The 14893-nt window shown below is 40.5% G+C and overlaps 1 protein-coding gene across 6 annotated transcripts in view; it reads right to left on the bottom strand.

The window, feature by feature from the left end:
• Positions 1-14893, bottom strand: part of LOC137321052 (dual specificity protein phosphatase CDC14C-like) — a 103388-nt gene that overhangs the window by 39393 nt on the left and 49102 nt on the right. For all 6 annotated transcript variants that reach the window (XM_067983209.1, XM_067983206.1, XM_067983205.1 and 3 more), the window contains 7 exons: positions 12300-12366; positions 11779-11841; positions 11568-11655; positions 8099-8329; positions 7366-7504; positions 4832-4997; positions 646-764 (listed from right to left, as the gene is read on the bottom strand). In XM_067983209.1, the coding sequence (XP_067839310.1) occupies positions 646-764; positions 4832-4997; positions 7366-7504; positions 8099-8329; positions 11568-11655; positions 11779-11841; positions 12300-12366 (873 nt within the window). The remainder of the gene's footprint in view (positions 1-645; positions 765-4831; positions 4998-7365; positions 7505-8098; positions 8330-11567; positions 11656-11778; positions 11842-12299; positions 12367-14893) is intronic.

The raw sequence follows: 14893 nt of genomic DNA on the forward strand, positions 1-14893 counted from the left end.
GGGGGGGTGGTGGTGTCAAATTGTGGACGGAAAACCCCGGAGTACGGGTTTATCTCTTTTTGTCGGTTTGCCAACCGACTGACAGGCTGGTCTTAGTCCGACAGGAGAACAGCCAGGGAGAGGAGAGGACATGTTCAGGTAAATCTTTGATTGTATGGACATGGGTGGGCACTTGGGCAGGGAGGGGTTCAGTCAACTTACCTGCAGTTTTAGGCCTTCTCGCCTCCTTTCGCGTGGTGTGAGGGAGGAGGCCCGGAAATCCTGGCCCTCAGGGGTTGTAATTGCAAATCCTGCAAAAATGGAGACCCACAACCTCCTCGAAAGGTTTCAGTCACCAACCCGCCTCCTGGGAGCGGGTTGGTCGTTCGCCCCGGTGAAAACCGGAAATGGGCGGGTCTGAAATGGTTGCAATTTTGAATGCCCCCCCGCCCCCAACCCACCCGTTTTTCAATGTTAAAATCATGCCCTGGGTATCTGAAATAGCAATATGCTCCACTTTCCAGAAACAACATCCCTTATCTGGATAAAGAACAAAAATGTATCTAAAATGTAAAAACCCAAACCTTTCCACAGCATTTCTTGCATACAAGTCATCAGATGCAAATACCTATTTATGACAGCACTACCGTTCCTAAAGGTACTCACTTTATTGAGCCAGTAGTTGCAGCTCTAGCTGGTCTTCTACTCTTCAAGACCCTAAGTTTATCCCCTTGGGTCATTTCATTTTTATTAGGGTAGTGATCATTGTTATCGTTATCATTGTACTGTGGAGAAAAGAGAATTAGCAAATTTTCCAAAATACACTAAATCAATACGTAGGATCACAACGGTTACAAATATAAAAGGACCTGAAGATCACAACAACACAGATGAGGTCAGTTTTACATCCTGTTTATATTGTGCATGTTTACTTCAAAGTAATTGTCTGTCTTTGTTTTGGCATTTTGAATCTACATAGTTTAAATTGCAGGGTGGATTCCAGAGTAATGGCAGCAATTAACACAGTTTTATTTGTGGTATGAAAAAAATTCTAAGTTGGTGACTTAAGCCTGTGCTAGCTCAGCCCTACTTTTTAGAACTCCCTGTCTAAACCCCAACCATCTCTCCAAGTACCTTTAAAAAATCTTCTCAAAACCCATGTTTTTGGTCAAGCTTTTGGTAACTTCTCCTAATCTTACCATGTTCGGCATCTACTCCTTTATTTTTTCTTTTATTCTTCTTTCCTCCCCTTCCTCTGTAGAGCACCTTGGAACATTTTCCAATTTGAAAAAGGTCCTATATAAATGCAAGTTGCCATGTTGGCATTTCAGACCCAAGTCACTACTGCCACATTACAAAGATATAAAGGAAATGCAGCACAAGGGCTTTTTATTAACGTGTGAAAGGAGGTCAGTCACACATCAATTAAATAATATTCCATTCAATAATTTGCTTTTCTGTAGTTTCTCTGAGCTACACATCATACTACAGCTAAGTGGGCAGGAACGCAGACAACTTGCTTCAGGCCTTCAAAAATGCATTCTTAACTGAGCTCGAAGAGGAACGCAAGAACTGCCTCAGACGCCTTTCTCCCCACCTCCAAATTAGTTAACCTGCATAGAACTTAAGAACTTTCTGTATGTGGAGCAGGGAAATCATGGGTATGAACCCACCTCCAACTACTTCACGACACAGCTAGCTGGCACCATCTTTTTCAATGCATTCTGGAACTGGCCGTTCACATGAGGTGATGTGAAATTAAATTGCAACTGAGCAACAGATGAATGCCACATCTATTGGAATATATATGAAATAGTAAATAGAAAAACTACTATGGGTTGGAAAGTACAGAGGTGGTACTAAATCAAAGATCTAATAATAACAACTCTAAATCAGTAGCCAACATTTTAGAATTGGGGTTTAAATTAATTAGAACATTTTAATCCAAAATTCCTGCTCTAATTTTCAATATGGAACAGAACCACCTCTGGCAGTTTCCTCACATCTGTTGGTGGAGGGTTCGGTATTAATCCATCCGCTGCGGCCACCATAAATATGACCAAAAACAGAGCAATATAAATAAGTTAACACTTGAGGGAAGATCCTTACAGCTCATTTATGTTTCTTTAATGAGACCCCGCTTTCTTATTCCTGGACAACTCATACCATTTTTATCCCAACAATGATCCTTCATACAGCATTTTTTAAAAAAATGCAGCTATCAGACACTGTCCCTTTTTAAGCATTTTTTAAAATTGGATTTTTCAGCCACTAATTTTACCATTCAGAATTCTGTTTATAATGTATTACTTGGCATCATTGCTTGCAATTTTTTGCATCACACCAATGTCAAAACATTCACAATAAGGCCATGGTATTGAAATAGTAGCAAGGTAACCAGTAAAGGATGATCATGCATCACAGTGCTGCAGTTCAATACTTAAAAATAACTCAGATGCCCTGTCGTATAACAGCTAGTGATTATGAAGTAATAATCAGAATCGTTCAGATTCATAATTCTCATCTGAAACCAGATTAAATTGCAGCCTTGTACACTCCTGAAGTATTCTACATATTGAGATATGCACACACATGCACACTGTAAGCTGCATAAGGTGCTTATATTCAGTTTTTGCCCTGTTTATTTTGTACCAAAAATGGCCATCTTTTAAATATCTAACAGAAAAAAAAAATCAATATCTACCTTGTTTCTGTCAACCAGAATGTAGAGTTCACAAAAGATTTACAGTTGAAAAATGCTATTCAGCCCATTTTGGTTCAAGCATCTAGAAAGCCCCTACAGTCCTCGACTGCAGCACCTAAATGATACTAGGGATTTTGCCTCCGCTGCTCTATCCAGGAGTCCAATCCAAGTATTGAGCACTGTGGGCTCGATATTAAGAAGAGGCGGGTTGGCAGCGTGGGTGGTGGGGGGGGTCGACTGGGTAACCCAGTGAAATCCGTCCGTTCCCCACGCGATCGCAGCCTAATTGAAGGCACTTACCTTGGCTTCCGGGTTTCGCGCTGGAAAACTGCGCAGCGGGCAGACCGCGCAGCCGCATCATAGGCTGTCAGCTGGAGGAGCCCTGACTGACTAATGCTGCAGAAAGGAGCCAAAATTACAGCATGGAGCAGCCCAGTGGGAAGGCTGCTCCCAGGTTTAATGATGCCTCACTCCAGGTCCTACTGGATGGGGTGAGGAGGAGGAGGACAGAGATCTTCCTGCACCAAGTCCTGTTCACCAGTCACTCCTGTCCTTACTGAGCTACACATTTCTCCCGGTCCCCCAAATGCCTCCAATTTAAAATTCTCAACCTCATATTTAAATCCCTTTATGACCTCACGTGTCCCTTTCTCCGCAACCTCCTCTAGAACTATCTGTTCCTCTGACTCTGGCCTCCAGCGTCTCCACTCCCTTTACCCCACTATTGGCAGCAATGCCTTCAGCTATCTGCACCCCATGCTCTGGAGTTCCCTTCCTAAATCCCTCTGCCTCTCCACCTACCTCTCCTACTTTAAATCCCTCCTTAAAACCCACCTCTATGATCATGCTTTTGAGTCTCCCCCCTCCTAGTATCTCCTTCGTCGGCTCACCGTCCATTTTTTTCTAATTACGCCTCTGTGAAACACCGTGGGACATTTTTCTACATTATAAGCACAATATAAATGCAAATCATTGCTGTTTTGGCAATATAGTTCAACCACTGGCGTCATTGATTGCAGCTCAGCACTGAGTGGACATATCTCTTATGCCCCCTGTAGGCAGCTACCAGGAAATATCAGTGACAGCCAGGCATAACACTACCCCACTGAGACACATTGCATTTTTTTTTTGCTTAGAGCATCTCCCCACTCAATGTGACTAAAATTGAGAACTTTGAGCAGGAGCTGAGTTTGTGGCAACCCTTTGCTCCATGGTGCTGAGCTTTTGTGAGCTAATGCTAAATGCTACATGGGTCCAAGCATTAAAATATATTTCCCAATCCTTTTAAAACTAGCCAAGTCAATTATGAGTTTAAGCAAGCAGGTACCTGTGCAACCTGTGAACAATACCTTAATTTAATATTACCTCCTTGCAAATTGACTACCACGTAATTATCGAAAAGTTCCCAAAACACAAAAAAAATTGTAAACGAAAGATGTAAAAATCATCGTGTAGTAGCTGCCCTCCAAATTCACTTCCAATCTATATCTAAGGTTAGCATGTTCTAAATGGACTAGACAGACTAGATGCAGGGAGGATGTTCCCAATGGCTGGGGAGTCCAGAACCAGGGGTCACGGTCTCAGGATACAGGGTAATCCATTTAGAACAGAGATGAGGAGAAATTTCTTCACTCAAAGGGTGGTGAACCTGTGGAATTCTCTACCACAGAAGGCATTGGGGGCCAAGACGTAAAATATATTCAAGGAGATAGATATATTTCTTAATGCTAAAAGGATCAAGGGATATGGGGAAAAAGCGGGAACAGGGTACTGAGTTAGACGATCAGCCATGATCACTTTGAATGGTAGAGCAGGCCCGAAGGCCGAATGGCCTACTCTTGCTCCTATTTTCTACGTTTCTAAATCTCCAAGCTTTGCTCCCAATACACCTTGCTTTTGGTAGACCTGCAGGGTGCTGGTAGAGCTCCCAAACAGGCAACTTCACCATAATCTCAGAAAAAAGCACAGACATTTACAAAGTTTAGAAAAAATTGTTAACTAGTATGGAGGGTTTTTTTTGACATTTTTAGGACAATATCACTGTAGAGTATTATCCTTGAATAACCATTTCTGTGATATGCAGTGAAACAGAAGAACATGATTAATGCTATCCAAAATTGGAGGAAATTGTTCCAACACTTCACTTACCATGTGACTTTCTTGCTCGTCACTCAACTGGTTTTGATTATCATTAATGGAAATATCGTCAACCCCAGAAAGGATCCTCGTAACGCCAACCTTGTCCTTTCCATTCTGTTGTTCTTTTAATTTTGCACGGAAAAGGTCGCCCTGGGCCCATAGATTCACTTGTTTCCTGCCAAGCATAATACAAACAATATAATGGAGATAAGAATGAGAAAGGCCTTTAATCCCTTCTATCAGCCTTGTTTTGGAACCTACCCAGAACATTCTCATCTTTCTCCTGCCAAGGTGCTAAACCTGCAATTCCTCTACTCTCCACTAAATCAGGAACCAACCCACTTCTTTATTCACAGTTCCATGCATTCATTTGCAGTAAGTTTTACCTGCGGACATTTTGCCATACTTTGATTAGTGCAACTTAATATATCCAATTTGTTATGTACCCCCTTTAGCTTTCAGACTGTTGGCAGGTCCAAGCAAATAGCAGGCTCCTGGGCCACACAGCTCTTTTTTTAAAAAAGAGCTTCTGGTCACACACAAACTTTATAACAGCAATGAAGTTTTTCAAATATCAGTACTTCATTACTGCGGTAACCTGAACTACAAAAACCTAACTTCAGATTAAACAATCTGCTCTGATCACCATCTTCTCTCATCCATTCTCCCTCTCCCCTATTTTTAATTCAGTTTTTCTATCTGATCTAACATGCTTATTCTTTCTTTGTCCCATTTAAGAATTTAAAAACACGGTACTCGTCATATTTTCAAAGTGGAAATAAATTACAAAAAACTTCTATGTTCCCACGCTATGCAACATTGTAATAACATTATTGGTGACATTTAGCTGTTATTTAGAAACAGTAGTCCATAAACATTAAACCAGCGATCATTTGTAGGCTTAGATAAAATATTAATGTATACAAAATTAAATACTGAACAAAATGGTGCTGCCTGTTTGGTATAAACTCAGTAACTTAACAATAACTTCATTTAATCCATTTTTCACTCATCTTTCAAAAAAGCCTCAGTTACGGTGAGCACAAAAGGTCTGAAGAACGCAAACTTGTACACTTTTGTAATCTTGGGCCAGAATTTACCGTAACCGGCGAATGAACAGCACCTGCCGTTTGTTAGGCTTGCCCGTTTAATTTCCATGAGATTTTGCACGGCAAGTTGCTGTAAGTGGGGCATCTGGGACCTATGTGAACAGGGCAAGCAACTATGTATCTCCTTAACAATTCTTCAATTTGATTGGTTAATGAATAGCACAGAGTCAGCACCAGGAAGTGCAAGTTAGAATAGTGAATTCAATGTCAAAAATAGTACAGAAAGCGACAAAGAGTGAGGAAGAAAGATTTGATTGAGAGAGAGAAAAACAACAAAGAAAATGTAAAAAAAATGTAATTTAATTTATAAAAAAATCTCCAACAACAATTAAAAGCTGAAGGAATGAGACTCCACCCTTGTAAAAGTTAATCTTCAGGACCAGAGAGATTGTTTGGCAGTAATTAAGACTTAACACACCATTAAAAAGGGTACTTAGACTGAAATGGACAGGCCCTAATTTCTGTGGCGAGTTTAGTTCGTATCTACCATGCATGTACAGGAACTTCACACCTTTTTCGCATTTAACCTCGCACCTATCCTCACCTGAAGTTGTGCGATTAGCGCTGTTAGCCTCACCTTTATTTTGACAGTAAATTCTGGCCCATTAAGATGACTCAACGAACAGAAGGGGAAAAGTATTTCCATAATGGTCTCATGTCTGCTGCTTTTCAACGTCATCACTTCTTGTCTTGAAGGTAGTGATTCAGGCTAGAGTAAAATACCACAGGTGCTGGATGCTCTCCAGCAGCTCATCCAAGCACACATTTTTCACGTGAACCTGGAACGTGAGCATCAGCAGGCTAGGGAACCAAGGGGGACAATGATGCAGATCCTGATCCTGTTCTCTGGCCATCCACATATTTGTACTTTCCTTGTATGGGATGGGTGGGCATCACGCATCAGGAACGAGAACCCTGGTGATTTTTTCCCCTTCCTACGCTGGTGCACTGAGGACAACTGTATTGCTCCACCACTGTCCAAAGACTATGAGGGAATGTTCCAACTCTGTATGACTTGGTACAATGCCATATAGTACACAACTCTTTAGATCTCCCATGTCAAAAATGCTACCAGGCCTCTGCCACTTTCAGAAGGTATCTGGCAGTTTGTAAGAACAGACCAGTGACTTTGATCTGCTCTCCAACTTCACCCCCCACTTCCTCCAGAAGTGCATTTCCTTTGCTCACCATTAGACCATGTGGCTTATAAACTCTCTGTGGTGATTTGTAGTCACAAACCTGTGTTTCATCACTGAATGCACAAACTCAGAGAACCAACACGTTGCTGATATAAAATTGGCAATGACTATGTGCCAATTTATTTTCCCTGCAGTAATGCAGGATGTAGTTCAAGCAGATATCAGGTATGGGCAAATAACATTTATTAAACTATGTTTAAGATGTTTTGACAAAATTTTCATGCATGGTACTCACTCTTCTAAAAAGTGCTGCTGAGGTCCTATAACTGATCCTGGTCTACATATTCTGATCCAGGCAATGGCTTCCGCTGCTGTTAGTTTGTAGTGCTTCATGATATAACATGCTATTAGGGTACCAGTTCGGCCTAAGCCAGCTATAATAATATTTCAAAAAAGTACACAGTCATTTCCCATGTCTGAAAGATTCAAAATGTAGTAAGATATAGAGTTTTGCTCAAGGGAATTCACTGGAAAACAAAATGCACATTCACCAAACAAAACTAAATACTTGCAGTGTTTCCATTAAAAACCAAGAACAGAATTCCTATTACTGGAAGCAACTAAGCACCTTCCTATTTGTTCCCCAGAAAAAGAGACAAATTTTATACAGAATTTTACTAGCACCTGTAGTAATTTTTGAATTTGAAGATGGCAACCTACTGTTACTAATTACTGGCTTAAAATCCCAAATGCTGAATTTCCAAGCCAGAATACAATCTCTATATAATCTAGAAGTCATCAATAAAAAACGTGATTCATCTCCATTACATTTCTGAAAGATAAAAGCAGGGTTGGGTGGAACCCTACAATGGGCCAGAAGGAGGGTCCCATCTAAAACCTTTTTGTTTCTGATGCTGATGTGTTTTTACATTTTAGATTTTCACATCACAAGTGTTCTTTTTAGCTCTACCACTAGGATAACACTAAATGTTAACACCAGTACTGCAAATGAAAATCAGGAACAATACCTTTACAGTGCACGGCAACAGCACCCTCTGCATTTTCACAGATATTCAAGAACCTTTTGACTATAGTATCACTAGGTGTACTTCCATCAACAAAGAAGAGATCGTAGTGCTCAAAACGAGCATCTGTGAATCGCTTGGCATCATACATTTTCTTGTTTAAGCGGATAATTGTGGTGACATTGTGCTTCCGGAAGTACTGGAAATAGGCCTCTGGAGCATGCAGCGGGTAGCCTGAAAGAAGTGAGAAAGACTTTAGTTCATTTCCAACATTTAGTACACTTTCAGACTCAACACAAAGTTAAACCAAAAATTGCTGAAAATACACAGGTCTGAGTTCTGATGAAGGGTTTACACCCAAAACATTAATTTGTCTTTACTCTTTACACAGGCTGACTGACTTGCTGTGTATTTCTACCATTCGCAATTTTTTTTTCCTTTTGATTTACAAATATAGTAAGAGCTGGTCAGTTTCAGAAATGTCCACCTCGGATCAAACCAGAAATTTCATGCAGAAGAATTAAAAGAACATTAACTAGTTGCCATTTCTTTAAAAAATGATATTTAATGAAGTTTACAGAGGGTGGAGGAGAGGAGATCAGCTAGGAGGGCATTGGAATAGTCAAGTCTGGAGATGACAAAGGCATGGATGAGGGTTTCAGCAGCAGACGGGATGAGGTAGGAGTGGAATACATCATGTTTATTAACACCTGCAGAAAACAACATCTGGCATAAATGGTGTACAAAGTTTTAAAAAACTATTTTAAATACAAAATATGTTATACACCCTTAACAAAATTTAAAAATGGTCAGGCAGGCAAAAAACAATGTTGCGTATAATGGATGTTAGAGGCTGATCTTCATCACATCCGAGATATTTGAGTGTCTTTTTACATTGGCCATTCAGTAGTCATCTCCATGTTTGTAAAATCATATTTGTCAATCAAGCACACTATGGGTGACCACTGATTGCTGACTTGAATACACCAGCTTATCTTCAGATAGCCGTCTAGTTCTTTGAATTTGCAGAATCAGAAATTATCCAATTGTATATGAATTTAAGTCAGAACTTTTATTTGGTGGGGTGGTGGGTGGGCACGAGACAGAAAGTGATGAGGAAGTTCAAGACAACAATCTGCATTTATATAGCATCTTTAATATTGAACAATGTTCCAAGGCACTTTACAGAGGTGTATCAAAAAAAATGGACAACAAGCCAAAGGAGGAGATATTAGATGGGATGAAGAGGTGAGTTTTAAGGAGGGTCTAAATAGGCGAGGGGGGTGGAGTGGTTTAGGGAGGGAATTCCAGAGCATGGGGCCTAGGCAGCTGAAAGTATGGCTATCAATGGTGGGACAAAGGGAACCAATGTAGATCATCACTGACAAGGGTAATGGGTAATCTGGACTTGGTGGGGGATAGGATACGGGCAGCAGAGTTTTTGATGAGCTGAAGTTTAGAGAGGGTGGAGGAGAGGAGGCCAGCTAGTAGAGCATTGGAAGAGTCAAGTCTGGAGATCACAAAGGCATAGATGAGGGTTTCAGCAGCAGACAGGATGAGGTAGGAGTGGAATACATCATGTTTAATGCTCAAAGATTATACTCTTTTAAAATAAAAATTCTCTATCTCTCAAAGGTACTGACTGTTACTGGGGTATGGTTCTCAGTTCCATTGACACCAGAAACCCTTCATGATCTTTCCCAAGGTGACCATCATTCATTTGTAGCTTGACAATGCTCATTATTAATGATCATGGATGGTACTACAGTGGAGTCTGATTATGCTCTCACCCAGGTCCACATACAAGCACTTTCCCACAGGAAGCATTGAACAGTGATTACGAGGGGGAAACATAGCTGATTTACCAGTCCCTAGGGCATGGAGGCTAATCACTTAGTTGTGTGTAAATTTATTAAACCAAACTGCTTTCTTTTGAATGTTTAAGATTGGGGGAGGAGAGACGTGGTGGGGGGAGATATGACAGCTAAGCCCATGATGTGCCAGTGAGCATGTTGAACGCAAGATCAGCTGATACATTAACCAGATGGTTCAACAGATACACAGCTCACTGGCATAAGATAATGTTTATTTGTACAGGCACTGTACTAATTTTAAAGTCAGCAGCTGTGATCTCAGCAGAGGCTGGTAAGTGATTTTTTTTAAGAGGGAGTAGGTGCTGCCTTCAGTACTCACCTCAGTAGCTAGGAGTCGTAGGTTGGCACAGGAAGCCTGCGGAGAGTCAAGAGTGGACGTATGGGGACCTTGAGGTCTGCATTTCAAATGTAGGAGCAGAGGAACAGAGGAAGGTGCTGCTGGAGAGGACTGAGATGGGTGGATGGGTACAGACTGTGCATTCAAACAACAATCAACAGTATAATTTGGGAACTCCAATTATCTACTGAATTTTGGAGAGGGGGAGAAAGAAGACGGAGTCCCTCCTTAATGCCAGATAATCAAAGTCCAACTGTACTTTGTAAATGAGGTAACAGTAGTACTTTGGGGATTACTTTAAATTTACACAATGCCAACATTCTCTAGAATTTTCCAATTCTAACTTAAAAGGAATATAATCACAATCGAAAAACAACAAAAAAGCAATTTTTGGTATCTTTCTGGACTAAATTGCCATTATACTACTACCATCACTATTGATACAACTACAATAAGCTACTACTACTTGGCAGCAGTGCCTTTAACCATCAAGACCCCACTCTGAAATTTACTTCCTAAATTTGGCCTCTATATCTCTCTCCTTTTTAGACCCTCCTTAAAGCCCTCAACAATACTACTACAACAACTTGCATTTTTGCATCTTTTAACTTAGAAAAAGGTCCCAAAGTACTTCACAGAACATTAACAATAAAAAAATGGATGTTAAGCAATGTTAGGGGAGTGACCAAAAGCTTGGTCAAAGAGATGGGTTTTAAGGAGGGTCTAAAAAGGAGAGAGAGATAGAGAGGCCAAATTTAGGAAGCAAATTCTTGATAGCTAAAGGCACTGCTGCCAATGGTGAAGTGAAGGAAGGGGGAGGGGATGCGCAAGAGCTAGAGTCAGAGGAACAGAGAGTTCAGGGTGGTTTGGGGTGGGGGGTGGGCAGAGGCTACAGAGCTAGGAAGGAGATCTAAAAAGGATAAGAATTTCAAATTTGAGGCATTGGGGGATTGGAGTCCACGATGATGTGGTTCAAAGAGGACAAGGATGATTGGTGAGTAGGACTTGGTGCTGGTGGGATGAGCACTAGAGTTTTAGATGAGCTGAAGTTTACCATGGGTGGAGGATTTGAGGCCAGCCAGAACAGCATTGGAGTAGTTAAGTCCACTAAACAAAACCCAAACACATGGGTCTTTCGTGGCATTTTGAAGTTTGTAGGCACCATTGCACAACTATCAGATGCCTATCTCAAGTGAAGAATTAAATACTTAAAGCATCGTATTCATAGACTTGAGGACTAACCTAAGAATTCAATACCTACCATTTTCTATTTTGCTCTTTGGATGTGGTCCACTGAAGGCTAAGAACTTGCTGGGGATTATCCAGTTAAAATCTCCATTTTCTGCCCTCTGCAAACACATAAAATGTGCTGTCATTCATACATGTCTGTCAGTCTTGAATGTTTATTAGGGAAATGCATCAGAAACCTTACTTTGAAAATGCAATCTCCTAATCCATCTAAAAACACTAACCTCATAATGTTCATATTCATCTACATCAAATGTATTAAAATTGAAGAACTCATACTGCAGGGCCTGCAAATGAAAGATTTTAAGAATTATGCTTAGTAACCGACAAGACTATAAAGACAACAGGGAGTAGAAGGGGTTAATCCAGAACAATTTCAAGTAAAATCACAACTTCACAATAAAGAGACATAGGCACAAACGGACAACGGGCAGGTTCAGGACTGATGTCAAGAAGCACATCACAGAGAGTGGCTAATTCCTGAAGTAAACTTCCAGCTAGGATAGTGAAGGCAAATCTTTGGAATCATTCAAGAGGCTGTGAAATGGGGGAGGGGATAAGGACATTCTGTGCATGGATAAGCCAAGGGGCCTCTCATCTATATTTTGTGATCTTACTGATGTGCACAGAGTTGGCAATATTTTCTGAAAACCACTATTAACAGGAGCTTTATTAAACCACACATAGCAATCACCGCAAACACAGTGCCAGAAAATGCTAATTGATAATGGATTAACCACATTACCTTACTGACTGCATGTAAACAGTCCAAGACTGTTAGGTTATATGTGCACGTACCAAATGATGCATCCCTGCAATAAAAAAAGTTTTACACTTGTCAAAAAGTGAATTAAGAAATACATTTGCTGTTAAACACAAACTTTGTACATCACCTTACAATATTTAAAGCTTGTTGATAAAAAGTGGATGGGAAATATTAAATACAGGTCAACTTTATTTTCTTAAACCCTTCTTCCCTACAATATTGGAATTTAAATTTTTCTTGCATCTCAGGAGCTTGAGCATTTAATTAATTTACAAATCCTGCTGCACCTCCTGGCCCTAAAATTGTTCAATTCACAAATGTGCTGTGATCTAAAAAAAAGCATAAGGATATTTATGTTTTAATTAAACACTTCATTTTTTTTGCAAAGGCATGGCAGCTCAAGCTTTGTAAATATGCATCTTGGACTTCAGCAGAAACCATTAGTATTGGCCAGGTTTTCAGTATTGCAAGAGGGTCATTTAAATTCTTTTACTCATAACCTACTACAAACCCAAAGTCTGCCAATCCAGTCAAAACTGAACACGTCTGACTTATTTGGGGGGGGGGGGGGGGTGCGGGGAAACAGGAGAGAAAGAAGTGGAAAGAAAGGATTTAGTATTCATCATAGCAAGATTCACTGGCTGCTCACCCAACAAGATGTTCCCACACACAAATTACTTGTTACCCTTGTTTTGATTCTCTGTCCAATTTCTCTTCCCTCCTCTACTTTCCCCACATTATCCCAAGTGAAACAGTTGGTCACTCTTCAATAGGAGCCTCTGGTCTTCTGACATGCTCAGTCAGATCACATAACTTACCTTTATGGATAACTGCTCCAAAACAAACATACAACAAATCCAAAATCTTGCTGCTAAAGGATTTTAAAGACCCACTCAGAATGAATAATAGTTGCTGGCACAATTAAATACCTAACTTCAGCATCATCGGTATCACAAGCAACTCAATATATACATACAAAAGGCTGGTACTTCAAAGAACCTCCACATCATGAGCAGGTAACCAATCCAGCAAAGAATGACTTACAGATAGTGGAGGTGAATATCCGCAGATGTTCTCTCATTCATCTGCAGTAACTTCAGTGGAAAAATCATGGAAACGCTGTTTACACCATTTTGACGGGGTTTCCGCAGTTTTTCCACCAAAATGACAGCTGATGATCGCGGTAACCCCGGCAGAAAGTAACCCCCAGTATCTCTGGTCACTGTTTTAAGCCATGCACGGCTGTGATATGGATGAATAGTTTGAATATTGCATTTTTCTTCTCCCCAAGGCAGCAATACTTCACTTTATTGCCATTTACTTCCTTCACTGTAAATTAGTTTCCCCAATAAAAAAATCTTATGAGGCATATATTTACACTAATCATGCTTCTCGTCCTCCTAAAAATTTATTCTGCATGGAGTATAACTACAGGTTCAAATTCAAATTGGAGGGTATGACATGATAGCTATCACTGAGGCATGGCTGCAGGATGGTCAGGACTGGGAACTAAATATACCGGGTTATAAGGTCTACAGGAGAGACAGGGAAAATGGAAGAGGGGGAGGAGTAGCCTTAATGATTAGAGATGAAATCACTTCAATGATAAAAGGAGGATATAACGAGAGGTAAGCAGCCAACAGAGACCTTATGGGTTGAATTGAGAAATAGGAAAGGATCTAAGACTATAGTGGGAATTGTGTATAGGAGCCCTGGCAGCAGCTCTGAAGTGCTAGATTGTATAAATGCAGAGATTAGACAAGCGTGTAACAAAGGCATAGTGGTCTTAATGGGGGACTTTAACCTTCTCATAGATTGGGAAAAGCAGACTAGCAACTGTCAGAAAGGTAGTGAATTTCTTGAGTGTGTTCGGGATAGTTTTCTACAGCAGTATGTCTGGAGGCAACAAGGGGGCAAGCCATACTAGATTTAGTAATGAACCAGATTTAGATAACGGCTTAACTGTACGCGAACATCTATCCAATAGCGATCATAACATGATCGAGTTCAATACAGTGTTTGAAAGGGGAAAAAAAAGTGAGTCAGCTGCTAAGATTCTAGACTTGGGTAAGGCCGACTTCAATGGGATGAGACAGAGACTGTCCACAGTAAACTGGGCAAATCTGTTAATGGGTAAAACGACTAATGATCAGTGGGAAATGTTTAAAGAAACATTTAACGTGATACAGAATCGGTTTATACCCCTGAGGGGCAAGAACTCTACTTGCCAAAAAAAACAGCCAAGGGACAGTATAAGACATAAGGAAAGGGCATACAAAAAGGCAAAAAATGGCACAGATCCTGGCGAATGGGAAAGATACAAGGATCAACAAAGGGTCACAAAACAGATAGTAAGAGCTACAAAAAGGGAGTATGAAAAGAAACTTGCAAGGGATATCAGAACCAATACGAAGAACTTTTATAGTTACATTAGGAAAAAGAGGGTGGTCAGGAGCAATGTTGGCCCCTTAAAAACTGAAAATGGGGATACTGTCATTGACAATGGGGAAATGGCAGACATGTTGAACGGTTACTTTGCGTCAGTATTTACAGTCGAAAAAGAGGATAGCATG

This window comes from Heptranchias perlo, chromosome 4 (assembly GCF_035084215.1).
Source record: "Heptranchias perlo isolate sHepPer1 chromosome 4, sHepPer1.hap1, whole genome shotgun sequence".
Lineage (NCBI taxonomy): Eukaryota > Metazoa > Chordata > Chondrichthyes > Hexanchiformes > Hexanchidae > Heptranchias > Heptranchias perlo.